Source organism: Diceros bicornis, chromosome 19 (assembly GCF_020826845.1).
Source record: "Diceros bicornis minor isolate mBicDic1 chromosome 19, mDicBic1.mat.cur, whole genome shotgun sequence".
NCBI lineage: Eukaryota > Metazoa > Chordata > Mammalia > Perissodactyla > Rhinocerotidae > Diceros > Diceros bicornis.
In genome coordinates this window covers 47,808,616-47,827,768 of record NC_080758.1, presented here as the reverse complement: position 1 = coordinate 47,827,768, position 19,153 = coordinate 47,808,616, and the positions used below count along the sequence as shown (strand labels likewise).

Genomic DNA, 19,153 nt, shown 5'->3' with positions numbered 1-19,153 from the left:
CTTGAGCCCAGGGTTCAAATCCAGATTTAATCACACAAGAAGCTGTTAATCTTATTATATAATGATCTCAAACTTCTGTATAAATTATAGAATCCAATTTTCCTATTATAAATTTTAAGTATATAGCTAATGGGAAACTTCTCTGTCATGAAATATAATTGTGCATATGCAAGTTCGTGGTTTTTAAAAATACATTTATCTCTTAACCAAAAGCCTTTTGCATATTTCATTTTAAAGAAGAAACTTTTCAATTGAGATGATTAAAACAAACTATATCAAGTAACCAAATGTAACTGAACTTTCTGGGTTAAGCAGCTTGAAAATTTAATCTCATAACAGTAACATTCAGATCACATAGAGCTAAACACCTCATGTCTAGCCGATCTAGTGCCTGGTCTCAGAGGGAAAAGTGGCTTGGAGGACGAAAACCAGCATGCATACTAATCTAGATACTTAGGTTTAACAGCTATAGCTTACACATCTCACTGGAATTTACTGACTATCCTAACCCTCCACATTAATTACTGGTGGATAAAAAGATCACAGGCAAGCATCTGAAGGCACTGCTGCTCTAAGCGAAATAGCATTAATTAGACGGCATCTATTTCAGCAATTTGCTAACAAAGTGCTACCAAAAAATGGCTTCACCTGACGTTATCCTCTGGTTCAGGTTCACTGTCACTGTCTTCCGCTTTTCGCTTAATTCCTCCTATCGGAGACGGGGAGCCATCAGAAGTGAAACTCGTATTAGGAGATACTGAAGGACTCTGTAGACAATTATGACATTACAGGGGAAGGATTTAATTATTCATTTCACATAAGAAGTTACATCCAACTACTGTTACCACCATGCTTCACAGTAATACATTTTTTTAAAGCTATTAAATAGATATGGTAAATATATTTAGAAAGTATAAAGACTGATCTCGGCCTACTCCACCTCTTCAAAAAAGAATAATATAGTACCAAGCCTCCTATGCTTAAACTCAAAAGAATTTGAACATTAGGGTAAAAACTGCTTCAGAAGAAATAAGAAAAACTTAATTTCATAGATTTTTTTTTTTTTAATTATAGGACTTGAACATTTTTTTCCTTTGGTGGTTCCCTCGTGTTACGAATTTGTGATCACTTTCCACCAATTAACTAACAAAGCTGTAAGGGGAAAAATATATATATATGTATATAAATTAATACATAAAATAGTCAATGCTGGTGAGAATAAAGTTAGATGTAAGTGGTTCAACCTAGTACAACCATTCTAGAAAGCAACAGTTTAATGAGACTCCGCCAGATAACTGTTAAACTATTTTATACATGTTGTTTTAAAATTCATTGTACAAATAAAATCTATTAGTCATCTTAGGAAAATGCAGCTTTTATTATTATTTCAAAGACTTGGATACCACTTTAAATTTACCACTATCTTCCCTTTGTACCTAACTCAATGAACATAGTAGCACCCTAAAGTATTTTAATATTTAACTAAAAAATTAGGGGCAGCTTGGTGGCATAGTGGTTAAGTTCACACACTCCGCTTCAGCAGCCCGGGGTTCACAGGTTCAGATCCCGGGCGCACACCTACACATCACTCAGCAAGCCATGCTGTGGTGGCATCCTACATACAAAATAGAGGAGGATGGGCATGGATGTTAGCTTAGGGCCAAACTTCCTCAGCAAAAAGAAGAAGATTGACAACAGACGTTAGCTCAGAGCCAATCTTTCTCACACACACACAGAAAAATTAAAACGTTCTGCAACTTTAATGTTAAATGACCAAAAACCTAAGTGGCAGAAAATGTTTTCATGGTAAAGTTTTTCTTCTGTTATTCACAGTATATTAGATATTTCAAGTAAATTACTTTTAAATCGAGAACTGAGGAGCCTATTTTAATGATACTGTAACTAAAACCTCAGCATGAAGGTAGTTCACACCAAAGGCCAAGAAAAGTTACAACAAAGCAAAAATATATTTCACATAGAGCTCACAACACTTTCCTTTAATAAATGTATAATATCAATTTTATTCATGATACTGTATGGTTAATACTATCAAAAAAAAAAAAATAGAAAACAGGGGTCAGCCCTGTGGCCTAGTGGTTAAGTTTGGGGCCCTCTGCTTCAGCGGCCCGGGTTCAGTTCCCAGGCACAGACCTAAAACACTCGTTGGCAGCCACCTATATACAAAATAGAGGAAGATGGGCACAGATGTTAGCTTAGGGCAAATCTTCCTCAAGCAAAAAGAGGAAGATTGGCAACAGATGATAGCTTAGGGCCAATCTTCCTCACCAAAACAAAACAAAACCACAAACAATAAAAATAAATCCAGGAAGGCACTGTTGTACTTGGAAAATGAGATGGGTATTTTCAGTCAGACACAGCTGAGTCTGAAATACCAAGTCCAACCTTTAACGGCTGTATGGCCTTGGGCAATTTATTTAACCTCTGTCAGCCTCAACTTCAAACAGGGATGATAATGTTCTATCTCTTTACAGGTTATAGCAAGGATTAAATGAAACAATATATGTAAAACATCAAAGCTGCCTGCCTGGCGCATGGTGGTTAACCATTCAGTAAGTCATCCCTATTAGTTTTTAAACAACACTAATCCATTTGGATTAAATTATGAGAGTGATATTCCTATCAATCATCTAAGTACAGAGAAGTTGTAAACAAAGCAATCTTTCCCAAATTCACAAACAAGATATAAATTATCTTTAGACAACAAAAATAATATACCTTCAAGGGAAAAAAAGAAGAAAAGAAGTTGTTTGCTCTTTAATGCTAAATATCTGCTGCTCTTTTCTGCTCTATCTCTACTAACAAAAGTATTCAGAAATATTCTTTCCTAAACATACCAGAGTCATACCAATTCATTCAAATTTCTTTTTAAAAAGCTGTTTTTGCAATCAAAGTTTATTAAACTGAGAACGGTCGCAAATATAATGAAACTACACTTCAGAATGCAAAATTTAAAAACATATTTATGAGGAAACAGAAGCTATCTAATAAAACATTAACCATGTTGACCATCAGTAGATACCAGTCAAGTACTGGAGCCCAGCACACCCAAACAGCTCAGAAAAAATAACACAGCAAAAATCCATAACTGTAAAGGCTTCCTTTAAATAAACTGGTAATTTGGCTTCATGATTTCCTTAAATTCAACACATTCTAGATGAAAACTCCTCTATGCAAAGATTCCAGTAGAAATAACTGTGTCAAGGAGAATTAAGGCAGGATCAAATAAGCAACCTAATCACCAATCTCCCCATTCCTATTCCCATGGTAGACATTATTAATCAATATAGTCTAATCCTGTGGAGCCTGAATATTGGAATCTTTCTCAAAGCAATCATAGCTGGCAAAGTTTAAACCTACCTGCCTCCCTGAGATTAAGAAAAAAGCATTTTATCATCAACGTGGTGTTAGCAATACTAGTCACTCTCAATTCACTCTGTGAGGACGGTAGTCACTATAATCTTAAATGATGGACATCAGCTTTTTCCATTCTACACAAGCATCTCATTGCAAAACCTTTCACTGACTCTCCATAGCCCACTCTGTTAATGGTGTAAGGAATAAGACAAGAAAGCAAAAACAGAACCAAAAACACAACAGAAACCCCAGCCGCTTCTCTCAGAAGATGCAAAATCTCTTTCCAAATTCCAAATCTAAGGTCCTAAAACTTCTAAGTGTGAATTTATGGGAATATAAATTCAACCAGTCTCATGACATGGCAAAAATTTCACATATAGAGTTGCCCTGTAATAAAGGATTTGAGCATCAATAGGATAACTATTAGAATAATGAAATTTAAATATCCCAACTTATGTAATTTCCTTGGATATATCATAGCAAAAGTTTACACAGGATACTGTACCTTATATAATATCTTTCCTCCCTCTACAACACTCTCTCTTTCTCTCGTGCCTACTAGCCTGAAATAAGCAATAGCTTTGATTACCTTTTGTCTGTGTACATTAGTTCACGGTCTGTTCCCTTAGCCCTGCTGCTGCCCTGCCGGGTGCTCTGCGCTCATGTGTCTGCTGCCATTACAAGAAGCTACTGAACAGAGCATAGCCTTGCTGGCTGAGATGATTTGCTTCTGCAGTCTGGATTACAACGTTCAAATAAGGAGGAATACCATGAGACAAATCCATTCAGTTCCTGAGTTTATAAATAGGGAGCAACCAAGCCAGCCCTGATGGCCTAGTGGTTAAAGGTCGGCGCGCTCAGGGCTGGCCCCGTGGCTTAGCGGTTAAGTGCGTGCGCTCCGCTGCTGGCGGCCCAGGTTCGGATCCCGGTCGGCACCGACGCACCGATTGTCCGGCCGTGCTGAGGCCGCGTCCCACATACAGCCACTAGAAGGATGTGCAACTATGACATACAACTATCTACCGGGACTTTGGGGGAAATAAAAAAAAGGAGGAGGATTGGCAATAGATGTTAGCTCAGGGCTGATCTCCCTCACAAAAAAGTTCGGCGTGCTCCGCTTTGGCAGCCCAGGTTCGGTTCCTGGATGCAGAACCACACCACTTGTCTGACAGTAGCCATGCTGAGGTGGCGGCTCACATAGAACTAGAAGGACTTATAACAAGAATATACAACTATGTACTAGGGCTTTGAGGAGGGGGGAAAAAAGAGGAAGACTGGCAACAGATGTTAGCTCAGGGCAAATCTTTCCCAGCAACAAAAAAAGAGCTCTAAAAAAAATTTGGATAATGAGAGCTACCTTAAAATATGTATTCAGATATATTCCACGTCTGAGGTGGAGAGTGAGAGTTTAGGCAGTGAGGAGTACCTGTATTTGACAAACTGAGGAATACTATTCTGCAAAATGCCCCTAACTGATCCCTGGGAGGAAAGGGGAAATAAGGCAGCAAAATCACCCTCTTCTCTTGCTCTAGCTATGAGACATTTGGATGTCCTGTCATGCTTCTAGCACCATCACCACCCAGTACCTTTGGGGAAGCAGGAAGCACTGTGGCCCGACTGCATTAGAGAAACACTGCAGCCACTTAGCTATCCATATTTACATGTATGTTCTTTTCTTTCACATCATTTAGATATTTTCATATTAATAAGGATTTAACAGAGTTAAAAATATCTCAAGGCAAAAGAAATTGAGAAAAACTATAAAACAAAACAACTCCAGGCTAAGTGATAAAATTCACACACAACTGTAAGAGGCATCTGAAAGTCACCACTCTTCAATGCTACATGAAAAGAAGTTACTTACAGAATTATTCTGCATCCTCATTTCATAGGCTGCTTGTCTCGGACTACTGGCTACTTGAGAACCTGGTGAATTTCTTGAACCCAAGGCATGAGGGGTTAATATTCCACCAGGAGTGAAAGCTGGTTGATCTCTCTAACATAAATGGAAATGAATGTAGAAATTAAAATTAAATCACAACACAGTTAGATGACAGGAAGAAATGAAGGCAATAAAAAAGAGTTCCTGCTGTAAGCTCTTTAAAGATGAAATGGATTTCCGTTAACACTACAGGGTTGTCTACAGTTTGATTTGATGGTAACTTACCCTGTAAACAATAGTCTGTAATACTTAATAACTCTGCTATAAAAGTACATATAATACACTTTTCTGATACATAGAAGCTATTCAAATCTCATTAGGTTATTCCCTTATGTTCACTTACAATTTCAGAACGCATTCAAGACACAATTTTAGGTAAATAAAGATAACTATTAAGGTAAAAAAATAAGCCAAGAGTTTGATTTATACTTAGGAAATACAACTTCTATCTATCCTTCACCTTGATGGAATTTAACTCTGTTTCCAATTAGTTAGAGCTATGATTATAGCTACAGTAGGTGACAGTCATGGCTGACTGATAAAAGATATTTTTTTAAACAGACACTGCCTGAAAGAAAATAATAATATATAAAGTAGACATCAAACATGTCCTTCCCTATCTAAGTGGTTTTGAACCCACCTGCAACAATAAATAACTCTACTTTTCTCCCTTATAGGTTCCTGAAATTGCTCGATTCTAATAAAATATAATAATAAAAGGTAGTCCCCCAAACTCCATTTGTTTAAAATCCAGTAAGGAAGACAAGGAAAACAAAAACTTAAGAAGTTAAGTGACTATAAAGTGTTACGCAATTAACTAAGAAAACAAATATCACAAGCGAGAAGCACTAGAGTTAAAAGGAAGGACTGTTCAACCTGGATTACAAGCAGAAGCAATAGGGAGGCCTCGTGGAAAATGTAAGATGGGAGGGAGCCGTGAAGTCAGAAACCCATTGAGAGGGACCAAACAAAGGCAATGCTCGGAGTCAGGAGGGACTTGGTATATTTAGAAGACAACTGGGGAAAAGCAGGGTGAGAACTTGACCAGATCATAGTATGCTCTGCATGCCAGACTAAGATAGAACTGGATTCTGCGGGAACTAAGGAGTCACTGGTAATTTCTGAGCAGAGAAACAACAAAGTTTCCAGTGTTGTGTTCTAGGAAGAGTAACCTGACAAGGATATAGACAGAGTGTAGTAACTTTCAAGAAGATACAAAGAGCTAACTATTTTTATTACAAAAACAATACCCAATTACTGTAAAAAATTCAAATAGCTAAGTGCTACCCGGCCCCTCTGGCCCATCAAGTATATCCCCTCAGACTCTAGAGCTTAGAAACGACTTCTTTAAAACTGACACCAGCATTCTTTCTCCAGGTAAGAGGCAGCTGGGTAGACAGTACGTCCCTAACAAACTACTGGATAAGGAATAAAAAGCTATCTTCCTCCCAAATTGTAAATGTATGTTATTGCCAATCTGATGAAATTAATTAAAACTCACCTTCATTCTCTTTCTTTTTTCTTTCTGTCGTCTTCTAAAACTGTCCTAAAAGTATAAAATCCACATATTCTGTCAAATAATTACACAAAAATGTAAGAGTTAAACATTACCAGGAGTGATTTGGGAGACAAAGTTTTAAAGGAAGACCCCAGAAACGTAACTAATTAAACTGGGCAATGGACTATATGTTCAAAGTGCTGCTTATCAGAACTTTAGATAGACAGAGAGCATTCTAAATTGAGTTTACATACAATTTAATTATTCCTCTTAATTTTTTTCAGATAGTTTTTGATATCATTTCAGGAAAGAATGCAAGAGTCATAACAAAGACCCTCTGTTTTACCCTGGAGCAAGTAGCCCACCAATACGGAGAAGATACAAATAAGTAACTCCCCACTTACTCTGGGCCACTCAAAGGCCTCCTTTACCCCAGAAAGCATTCCTCCCACGCCCAAGTTTCTGTGAGCATCAAGGCACTGAAACGACAGCTACGGTGGCCAGGGCTGCTGCTGTGGACTGAAACAGGGGCCAGCAGGTCCTGTACTGACTGTCATTCTACTAGCAGCTGCGCTTCCATCACTTCCAAGTCAGTACTGCCACCTGCAATATAATACCCTATTGAGATCTGAAATTTGTGCTTTCTGCCAGGAGAGGGGCTGAATGCTGGATACATGGTGACTGACTACCTTAAAACCTCCTAAGATACAAAAACCACCAATTTCTTTAATCAAGCTTTTGCCCCATCTTTAAACTTATCTAGGTCACCAATCACCCACAGACTGTGAAATCCATTACTCAGTTTTCAGTCCGTATCTGACCGTGACTCTTCCTTCTTGATCCGTGCTCTTCACTTGGCTTCCAGGACACTACACTCACCTGGTTCTCCTCTTTCACTCTTGCTGAATGCCTTCACTCCTCAACTTCCCAACACCTTAATATTGGCGTTCCTCTTCGCCCAGTACTTGGACCTCTCACTCTCATGGGAGTAATCATCCAGTCTCACGGCTTTAAACACCATCTACGTGCTGATGACTCCCCAGTCAGGACCTCTCCCCACTCAACATCTCCACTTGGGTGTACAAACTTAACATGCCCCAAATGGCATCCCCACCCCTAGCTTTGTACCTCCCAGTCTTCTGTATCACAGTAGCTCAGACCATTTTTCAATTGCTCAGACAAAATGCTTTGGAGTCATTCTTAATAGCTTTCCTTCTCTCACCCCTAGCATTTAATTCACCAGCCAAATCCACTAGTTTCACCTTCAAAACATGTTCAGAATCCAATTACCTCTTATCAATCTCCACTGCCACCATGTTGGCTCCCTTGGATTATCACAGAAGAGCCTAATTGGGCTCACTGTTTCTATCTTTGCCTCCATACAGTTAGTCTCAACAGGGCAGCTAGAGTGATCCTTTTATAATATGTGTCAGATCTTGTCACTTTTATACTCAAAACCCTCCACTGATGCAGAGTGAAAGCTAAAGTTCTTATAAGGACCTATACGGTCCTACCAGATCTGGCCCTCCACCATCTTTCTGACCTCCTCTCCTACCCCTACTACTTTCCCTTTGCTTCCTCTGTGCCTGCCACACTGGCTCCTTGCTGTTCCGTGAACATCCTGGGTAAGCTCCTGCCCTAGAGCCTTTGCACTGGCTATTCCTTCTGTCTGAAATGCTCTTCCTGCAAACACCTGCATGGTTACTCCCTCATATCCTTCAAAGTCATCTGTCAGTGAGGCCTTCTCTAGTCATCTTTTCTAGAACTGCAATGTCCTCATGTCCACCTTCCCAGATATTTCCTCATCTGCTTTTTTCTTCACAGCACTTATCACTCTCTAACACATTACACACTTTACTTAGTTTTTGTGTTTATTGTCCATCTCCCCCAGAAGAATATCAGCTCCATGAGGTCAGGAATTTTTGTCTGCTTTTTTCTTTTGTTTTTTGTTGTATCAGTAACACTCAGAATACTATTTGGCACACGGTAAACACTTAATAAATATATGCTGAATAAATGAAGAAGATTTGTAAGACAAAAGGCAAACATCAAAGCTCATAAAATAAAAAGCATCATATTTCTGACCTAACTGCTCAATTTTAATAATAAATATTGATGTATTCCTCTTTTACCATGTATTCTGCTGGTCAGTTAAATACCTATTTCTAAGGGTGGTAGTTACACATAAGCAAAATAGGTACACCTGGTTGGACTTGACTGATCTTTAATTTTTGTGTGCTATGAACTCCTTTGGAAGTCTGTCAAAAGCCAGAGACACACTTCCTGGGAAAATACACACACCTAGATACTATTATATTGAATTTCTGAGGGTTCGTAAATTTCCCCGATGTCCAACCATGCTGACAAACATCATATGATGTCAGGGATACCAAAAACGATCCAAAGCTTTAAAATGCCCTCTCTGCCAGGCCAGTTGGAAACTTTATTACTTAAATCTGAAGCACTCTGGTATCTATCAAATCCCATACATCCCACTCTAATGGCAAATATCACCAATACTTAATAGTACAGAGTAACCTAAAACCACATAAAAGGACTGTTCTAACGTGAGGCTTTTACACCAAGTACTACACCGTATGTGTAGTTTTTTCTTAAGTATAAATGGCAGCAGGTCAGGTGGAGCCACCATAATTGTTGAAGGCTTACTAAAAAATGGCTGTCCTGATAGACATTTGATATCCTACACAAAGTCAGTTATGCTATTTAAATTTTACATGTGAAAAATTCTTGCCATCACAGAAGATTACCAAGTACAAAAGGCTTTAAAAAGAACACTTACAGTCTACTCACACTGTTATATAAAATGGTACCCAAGGTTCTATAAAGAGATCACTAGCTATAGCATACAAAGCTGAAGAAAATATAAAATCTTGTCAGATGCAATGACATGTTTTAATCTGTTAGGAGATAATGAAGCAATGTAGCAATATTATTATGTTGCTATTTGCTCAAAATAGCCATATGACTTTTTATAAAATCAGTTTCTAAAAGGATTTCCTTCACTCTCTTTCTAAAAAGCTACTATCTGCTCATTTTACCCACTGCTTGCCTCCCTTGCCACTCTTTCACAATCACCCTGCAACCTACTCTGCCTCCAGGCTACTGCCCCTCCACCCCACTAACTCTTCAGAACCTCTGAGCCCCTGGCCATGGACTAGGGGCCTACCTCACTCTGACACCTCCGGCAGCACCAGTGGCTTCTCAACTCTTCAGGGATTTCCTCCCATCTTTCTAGAACTGACTCCTCTTTCTCCTTAACATCCATGCTTCTTAAGGTTTCTGTTGGAGGCACTTGAACTCCATACAAAGCTCCAGCGATTTCAACTTCACACTCATGACGTGAAGTATTCTGCTAATGTTCTCAAATCTCCTTCCAAAAGACTTCTACCCTGAGCTTTACACATATCCATCTAACTGCTTCACGGACTTTTCTCCTCTCAGGTGTCCTGTGACCCCTCAAACTCAGTATCTCCAAAATGAAACTCAATTTCTACCTTGTCCTCACCCCAACCTGCTCTACCCCTACTGCTTGCTGTCTCATGAACGGCCCAACCACACTCCTAACTGCCTAAGCCAGACTGGACTTCTCACCTAAGCACTCACTCTAGCATATGTCATCAATTTCCAAGTGCTTTATTATTTTATTTCCTTCTTTTATGTTTAATTGCTTACTCAGAGCTGCAACCCTCTGCCTAGAATGATGCTATCTAACCCAGAGGCCCCTACACTCCACTACCAGAGTACAGCGTTCCTAGGTCTTCACCTGACTTCCACAGCATAAATATTTCCTATAAAACATGGCTAGTTCATTCCCAGCATTCTTCCAGTCTTGGAACCCTCATTTCACATCCTGTTGATCAGACAGGTGTTTGGATTTTTATCTTAATTAAGATTATGAAGAGAGAAAAAAATTACAGTGCAATTCACACAGTGTGCAATACACAGTTCCACACAGCAAGCATCACAGCCTTTATAAAATAATCAAAGCACTGGCCACTCATGATTACATTGGCGTTTGATACACTATAATAATATAACAACGCACTCAAAGAGGTTAAAAGTACAATCACAGGATCATCATAGCCTATTAGAGACAGGAGCAATTTAGCTACTGCAATAGAAACACTTTACCTCATCATCCTTTCTCTTTTTAAAAATGCTATCCTCAACTTCACCAACTGCTAACATGATCATCTGTACTCTTTGCAGATTGACATAACCACTTTCTGTAAGGTAACCCTGTAAGTGATAAAATACATGTAAAATGATCTTCTTATAAAAGCAAATACTTCTGTTTTGAAATTATTCAAGAATGAACTTACCCCAGTTTTGTGAACCACATTTTTGTATATGTTAACCAAACGGTCAATTGCACCTTCCCTGCCACCAGGAAACAAACATTATGTATTAGGACCAGTACGCACTGTAAGCAAGAAGGCTACAACAGTAGTTTAAAAACCCACACAAACACACATACCTAATCTCTAACGACGGCAGGTGAGGAAGGAAGTCATTTCCCACAAAGAAGCACATGAAGACCCAGTCATCAATGCTCCTCTCGACATCAAATGTGAATGGTAGGCTGGCCATGGTGAGCTCTCTTTCCAAATACTACAACCAAAAAGGAATGCTGCCATTAAAGCTATGAAACGGCACTCTGCTTTAGAGGGCTGATTCCAGTGATTATTGCTACATACCTCACGAAGAACATTAAGACGAAGGAAGATAAACTCTCCTTCTGCACAAGGAAGACTATCTGCAAGTTCATCGTGCTGCAACAAAGGGAGTAAAGATTAAACAAGTCTACTCTAAACCCTGTAATTTTTTTCCAGCCAAACGAACATTATAGCTTTTTCTAAAGCAAGATCTATTTTAATATTACAAGTACTATAAAAAAAGAACTCACCAAACCATTTTAAAAAGAAAAATTACCCATAATTCCAATCACACCTAGACCAGGGATCGGCAAATGTTTTTTGCAAAGGGCCAGATAGTAAATATATATATTTTAGCCTGTGCGGGACACACAGGGTCTCAGTTGCATATTCTTTCATGTTTTATTTCGTTTTTACAACCTCTTAAAAATATAAAAACCAGGGCCAGCCCCCTGCATAGTGCTTAAGTTTGGCATGCTCCGCTTTAGCGGCCAGGGTTCGCAGGTTTGGATCCTAGGCGTAGACCTTCACCACTAGTCAGCCGTGCTGTGGCGGCAACCCACATATAACATAGAGGAAGACTGGCACAGATGTTAGCTCACGGCTAATCTTCCTTTAAAAATAAAAAAAAAGTAAAAACCATTCTTAGCTCATAGGCCAAATCTAGAGGGCTGGAGTTTGCCAATCTCTGATGGATAGCCAACCAGTATTTTGATGTGTATGCCTCTAGACCCTTCTCTGTGAGGATACAGTATATTTCTCACCTGCTTTTTTCACTCACTATGTCTTTCAAAGAGGTACCATATTCTTAAAACAGATAGAAACCTCTTTAAAGGAGACTGGATATAATCAAGTGAACCCAAAATATGCAGAAACTAGGAGTAACTTAAAAGTATCGAAGTTTAATCAAAGTATCAACAAGTTTAATAGATTTGATTTGTAGTTCCTTTTAAGAATAACCATTGAAACATTACTTGTACAAACAAATCATGTGCCATGGACATTATTACCTATGACACTTAAGCCTCGTATACTTACAAGCTATGTTAGAAAAAGTGGAGAGTAGAAAGAATGAGTACATGCATGCTTTTGAATGTGTCTTTAAAGAGTTTTCAAAGACACATTTCTATGAGAGGGAACAGAGAAAGTAGGTAAAAAATCTAATCAAAAATAGTCTTCTCTTTATTTTAAAAATGAAGCAACCTGAATATATTTAATGCTGTTCAATTATACACTTAAAAATAGTTAAAATGGTATATTTTGTATTATATATATTTTATGACAAAAAAAATAAAATAAAATTTTTAAAAAATGAGGCAACTACCATCTCAAATTTCTTACCTTTCCCTTCTTTTCTCTTGGCAAACCTTCACAGTCCTTAACTTCATGTCCAAACTGATTACAAAGAGCACATGGCTTGGGTTTGTTTGGTTTGAATTCTTCTCTAATAATGGTAAAGTTGGGTTCATGTGTAGCAAGGCCGAGCATAATGAGATCAGCTATCAATCAACAATGACAAAACACTGAACAGTGAGCACTTTCAGAAGATCCTTACCATAACCAAAGACATAAGACATTACCGTAACACAAGACACCAACACAAAGAAAAGCCCAAAGGAGCACACAAACAGAGGCAGCAAAGCCAAAATGCCTAAAACTTCCTAGTAGTTCTCAGTCAAGACGATGTCCCCCAGATACATAGGCCTAGAGTGTAGACTACCACTCAGGAGTCAACACTCGTCCATTTTAAAGGTATATGCAGCCATATTAAAAGGTAGAAAAATGTAGGGCCGGCCCGGTGGCGCAAGCGGTTAAGTGCGCGCGCTCCGCTGCGGCGGCCCGGGGTTCGCTGGTTCGGATCCCGGGCGTGCACCGACGCACTGCTTGGTAAGCCATGCTGTGGCGGCGTCCCATATAAAGTGGAGGAAGATGGGCACCGATGTTAGCCCAGGGCCGTCTTCCTCAGCAAAAAAGGAGGAGGATTGGCGGATGTTAGCTGAGGGCTGATCTCCTCACAAAAAAAAAAAAAAAAAAAAAAAAAAAAGGTAGAAAAATGTAAAAAAAAAAAATTAAAGATAGGTAAACATTAATCACAGATTAAATAACTCAGTACTAATTTCCTCTCAAACATAAAATCAGCAAGGCACTTTAGAATTTCCAGGCAATCATGAATAATTCATTACTACACACCAACTCATCAACTTGCTATGGTTTAATCCAAGAGACTCAAATTCCAAAGAAGAAACTTACCATCTGCTCCACATAAGCAATGATGAGTGTTTGGGTCATGGTTAGGCTGAGCTAAAGGAGGAGGAAACATATATTTATTATATTTATACCACAGGAATATCACATTTTACCATTTTCTATATAATGGCTTATCAATCAGATATTCATAAGTGATTTTTACCTCTTTGTCTTCTAATGTAATCCATAATTTTATGTTCTCCTTCACCAGGAGCACTAGCATCAGATAAAATAACCTATAAAAGACAGTTTTTAACACTTTCAGCTCATCTCCAATTTTCTAGGACAAAACTCAACAGAACTGAGTATCTTAAAATAAACTGGGATAATTCTATTAAGATGTTATTAATTGGAAATTTTTCTTAATAAGGTGTGTGTGTGTTAAACACCAAAACTATTTACTTACTGAATGGAATAGAAAATCAAATGTCTGGGTTAAACTTAGCCACTAGAAAAACCGACCAGTCACAAGTCTCCACCATTCTCACTGCTACCTAAGGACACAGCACTGAAGCACACAAGCCCTGGGAGCAATCAATAAAGACACCCAGTAAACACAATTTCCCACACCTAATAACAGGGAAATAAGCTTATGAACCTAAAATTACACAAAAGTTTGTTTAAATTTTACTTAAATACTTAGGAGAACACAGTTATGCTTTAAAGGTAGCCCCACGACTTTAATTTTGCTATAGTTTGATTTCAAATAGAAATTTTCATTTAAAAATTACTTTCATACATAAATAGATATTTTTTAAATCATGAGTACCATTTTATGGCTTCATAGTGACGGTAAGAGGACAAAAAATTGGCATTGAGAGAAAATTCGACTGTCTAAAACTGGATCATGCAAGACATCCCATTTCTAATAACCCTGGCAGCTTCTCCTTTCCTCTGACAGTCAACTAGTATTTCACAGGGGGGAAAAAAGAAAAAAATAATATCAGTCATATCAAAGTATAGACTCAAATATCACCTTAATCTTTTTGAAGTACCAAAATGTGAAACTTACTGTCAAATTTTTCCACCCAGGATCATTATTTAAACGATCAGCTATGTAATAGCGAAGGCATTTAGCAAGATTGTCCATGAACTCGGTTCCCTAAAATGATAGAAGGAAATAAATTAAGCTATCATTTAAGAGTTAGCAATAGCCAGCAAAGTCTGAGACTACTTACTGGTGTAATACAGTTGCTGTCAAATCTTTCTTTTATTTCTTCTGGAGGAAGAAAGCCACCTAGAGAAAAAGAGGCAATGTTTTGTTATCCCCATAAAAAGTGAGGTAAACTACTCAATATTAAGCCCAAACAACAAAAACAGTAAGTTCAAATACAAAAAAATGAGAAGTATTATCACTTGAGGAACAATGTTCCTCTTTCTGGGAAGAAAATAAGATTCCTCTCCTCAAATTTAAATTAAGCTTTAACATAAGTGTCAAACAATATATGGTACACAAAAGATACTATATTGTTATATAAAAATATAAAAATTATGATGTTCTTCCTAAGGCCCTCTGCAGCAGAATACACACACGGGTTAGGGGTTCTAATTTGATACCAGTTCTTAAAATAAAGGTGCCTTAGAAAAACAAAATTAGGGCTGGCCCCATGGCTTAGCGGTTAAGTGCACGCGCTCCGCTAACTGGCGGCCCGGGTTCGGATCCCGGGTGCGCACCGAGGCACCGCTTCTCCGGCCATGCTGAGGCTGCGTCCTACGTACAGCAACTAGAAGGATGTGCATCTATGACATACAACTGTGTACTGGGGCTTTGGGGGGAAAAAATAAATAAATAAAAATTATAAAAAAAAGAAAAACAAAATTAAAATGCTGAGTTTATCACAGCTTATGATAAGAAATAAATGATAAGAAATAAAAATATCAGCTAGAGGGATACAAAAATCCTATTTTTCCCTCTGTATCATTGATTAGCTTTTTCTCAAGACACAAACATATTTCATAACATGTTCAAGAAAGAAGACATCTTTAAAATCAAAGACAATCTGTTATAGATACAAACAGGTTTTAGAGTATTAGTATAAGCTACAGCTAAAAGTAACTATATACTCGCATACTTCTAGCAAATTAAAATAACATAAAATGTATCATAATTGCAGGCTTGACCTGACTACACTATGGTATCTTTTTTCAACTTCCAAGTGTAAAATCCTGAGCCAATAAATTGTGGCTTTCCTGGTCTATCATATTGCCCTATGTAACAAAACACCAAACAAATCACTCTGCTACAACCACACCCCATCTCACACACAGGTGTCTTGGGAAAGAACCAGTCAGAGTGGGCATGAAGACCTCTTGACCTTTCTCATCTCTGAGATTTAGCCAACTCCTACCTATGTACCCATCAGGAATTTCAAGGCTTTGAAGAATTGCAAAAATGGCCACATCCCACCCCTCCCCTCCTCAAAATTGAGAGAACCCTGGGTACCTCACTGCCTCGGTTCCTGCTACATCAATCTACACTGACAATGTGTGTGACTTGGTGAAAGCCTGGAAATATGGATCACATCATCCCAGGCCTCCTCATATAGACCTCTGAGTTCTAAGAGGAAGCAATAGGCAAGCTACCAAGACTGATTTGAGGAAAATGTTTACAGAATGGTAGCTTTCTAATAGCCCCCATTAGAAAAAAAGAAGTAAGAAGCACTTAAAATATTTCTATTTTACAGATATATAAAAGTTAGCAGAAGAGCTGCACTTGTCCTGAGAGGGACTGACAATCTGCTCTCCCTACCAGAATTCCCTCCTTGTATTCCCAAGTTTCTCTTTTACTACAGAGTTTGGAAACAAATACTGAAGAATTCCATTAACAACTTTTCCTCAACAGTGAACATAAATTTTCCTTGTATATTCTGGGATCCTAAGTAAATTAAAACATTATCTATTGTAAGAAAGAGTTGCCGCCCCTCCCCCTTCTGCATACATCTTATAAAAAGTCCACCTTCAAGATTCATTTTCTTTACCTTTTGCCAGTATTTCTTCCCTGACTCGCTGCTTCTCTACTGCTGCTTCCATTCCTTCTTTTGATGCTCTGAACCTCCTCGAACGCTGCTGGTTCATTTTAGCACGTGGTGCCTGAAAAACACGTATTTCATATTCACATAATATTATTCAAAATATTTGCAACTAAATCTGCACATTATTTTGAATCAGTTGTTTTTATAAAAATAATACACTAAAATGGAAGAGGTAAGTAATATGTCTAACAATCCTTTCACGACAGACAGGAGATCCTGAGGACTTAAATTTGGACCAAGAACCTAAAAGCTGAGCTCAGTGAGTGACATATCAAATGGACAAACATCCTATGAAGCCACAGCACTTAACAGTGCAGGCCCCACGACCTAATGCCAATTCCACTGGGTTATGGTGCGTCAAAGCACCCAAGAAGAAAGCTCACTTTACTCAAAGACTCAGCCAGCATACAATTAGTACAGAACCAGGATGAGATCCACAATGCCCTATAAAAGCAAAAGAAAACTACTTGATCTGTAGGACCCCAACGCACTTCCATTTTGTACTTCCCACAATAAGCTTCATAATTACCACTGTCTCTACAAGCACAGCAGGACACAGGGAACAAGGTTTTTACCAAAAGTACTTTTAAATCACTCTAACCAAGTGAAATTTAAATCACTGGATAAAGCTGAATGAAGTGAACTGGACTTTAAGGTTCTGAAGTTACTGAACTGAGTTCTGGGGTTGGAAGGGACTCTAAAGTATCCTATCTACAAAAAATGAGTTATTTTATATTCTCTTTTAAACAGTTCCCTTTTCTGTAAAATGAGACCACCTAATCTAACTCTTTCAAGCACCAAGTTCTATGATCTACATTTATATTTTAACAAAAAAAACATGTTACAGACATGAGCACGTACATAACGCACACAAATATGTACATATTTTATACTTGATCTAGCAGTAAGGGCATACTGCAGTAAAGTTAAAAATTTTCTTCAAGAAACTTAGCTATTGTGAATTGGAATATGCTCCAAATAAGACATATTCCTGTTCCCTTTATTCTTTACTCCACTTTAACTACAACTTAACAAGTTATCAGGTAGCTAAGATTTTTCTTTGAGTAAAGAGAACCTCACAGAAAAGTTAATCTTCTTGGACCCAAAGTTTTCTGGATTTTCAAAATCATTCCATTAGCTACTACAATTACTAAATCTAAAAGAAAGAGAATCTATTTGCATATGGCTAAATAAATTTAGGCTTATGATTTACCTTAATTTTCCTTGAACCCTGGTATATAGTTTGCTAATCAATTATAACCTAAGCTACTTGATAATATTAACACAGGTCAGTAAGTTATTCCCCTCTTAAGGTCCTGTGATGACTAATCACCGCCTATAGGACAAAATCCAAACTCCTGAGTATGGGAGGTGAGGCCTTCTTCAAGTCATCACTCTACTTCTCTTTCCAATCTAAAACTCCTACAGTTGCCCAAATATGTCAGTGTGATCATAGGCATGGAGAGTGTGTTTACCTGACACATTTGAGAAGTCCAGAAGGTCCTCCCTCCCCATATCTGTCCCATCCATCCCCTTCCACTGCCCACCAATCTCCAACTATTCTTTATCCTTCAAGAAATGGGACAAAAGTCACCTCCTCTCTATCTTCCAACTCTCTTAGTAGCACTGACACCTTCTTCCCTCAACATGCTGCATGTGTTATCTAGTGCCTATAAAGTCCATAAATAACTAACCTCACTCATTTATCTAAGTCTCTGTCCCTTTACTGGTAAGCCCTTCAAAAGCAAGGGCAGTCACCAACATCCCCAGCATTTCACAGTACCTGGTACAAAACAGGCATAAAAAGTGTTTGAATGCATGACTGAAGGATGAGGCTTTCTTTCTCAAATTTACCACACTCAATATTTTTCTTTATTTAGCTGACTTTCATTCTAGACACTGGGAACACAGCAAAAACAAAAACAGAGGACTCTTAAGTTAATTATTTTAGCACTTACCACTCCATCTATTGCCATGTAGAGAAGTCGTCTTGGTCTTACTATATTGAAAAGTCTGTCAATGTATTCAAAAATTGCAACCATCATTTCATCCTCATTTTTTGGTGCTGGTCTATAATGATAAGCAAACAATGTAATATAATATATATACTCCTCTGTAACTGGTAATGTCAGTGACAAAAACAGGTTACGTACTTGTCTTCAGGATGAGTACAGGGATGGATGATTCCATTCATATCCAAATACAGATTATCAAACTCCACGTCATTTGGATTAGGTTTACTGGCATCAACAGGAATCTTTACACCATTGCATTCTTTTGGCTATGAGGAAATGATAATTAATAGTAGTTTGATTGTTCAAGTCTGAAATTGATATAACCTAGGCTCAGTAAGTACCTGTGTTTCATTTCTGAATTGGAAATA

The 19,153-nt window shown here is 38.1% G+C and overlaps 1 protein-coding gene across 4 annotated transcripts in view; it reads right to left on the bottom strand.

Moving 5' to 3' along the window:
• XRN2 (5'-3' exoribonuclease 2) overlaps positions 1-19,153 on the bottom strand; it is a 79,625-nt gene that overhangs the window by 41,758 nt on the left and 18,714 nt on the right. For 2 of the 4 annotated variants that reach the window (XM_058563328.1, XM_058563329.1), the window contains exons 2-16: positions 18,924-19,051; positions 18,729-18,840; positions 16,717-16,828; positions 14,917-14,975; positions 14,751-14,840; positions 13,902-13,974; positions 13,742-13,792; positions 12,833-12,990; positions 11,534-11,608; positions 11,314-11,447; positions 11,159-11,216; positions 10,968-11,075; positions 6,819-6,863; positions 5,240-5,371; positions 649-767 (exon numbers count right to left, since the gene is read on the bottom strand). In XM_058563328.1, coding sequence (XP_058419311.1) covers positions 649-767; positions 5,240-5,371; positions 6,819-6,863; positions 10,968-11,075; positions 11,159-11,216; positions 11,314-11,447; positions 11,534-11,608; positions 12,833-12,990; positions 13,742-13,792; positions 13,902-13,974; positions 14,751-14,840; positions 14,917-14,975; positions 16,717-16,828; positions 18,729-18,840; positions 18,924-19,051 — 1,454 coding nt within the window. The remainder of the gene's footprint in view (positions 1-648; positions 768-5,239; positions 5,372-6,818; positions 6,864-10,967; positions 11,076-11,158; positions 11,217-11,313; positions 11,448-11,533; positions 11,609-12,832; positions 12,991-13,741; positions 13,793-13,901; positions 13,975-14,750; positions 14,841-14,916; positions 14,976-16,716; positions 16,829-18,728; positions 18,841-18,923; positions 19,052-19,153) is intronic. The other 2 variants (XM_058563331.1, XM_058563330.1) reach the window with 2 other exon arrangements.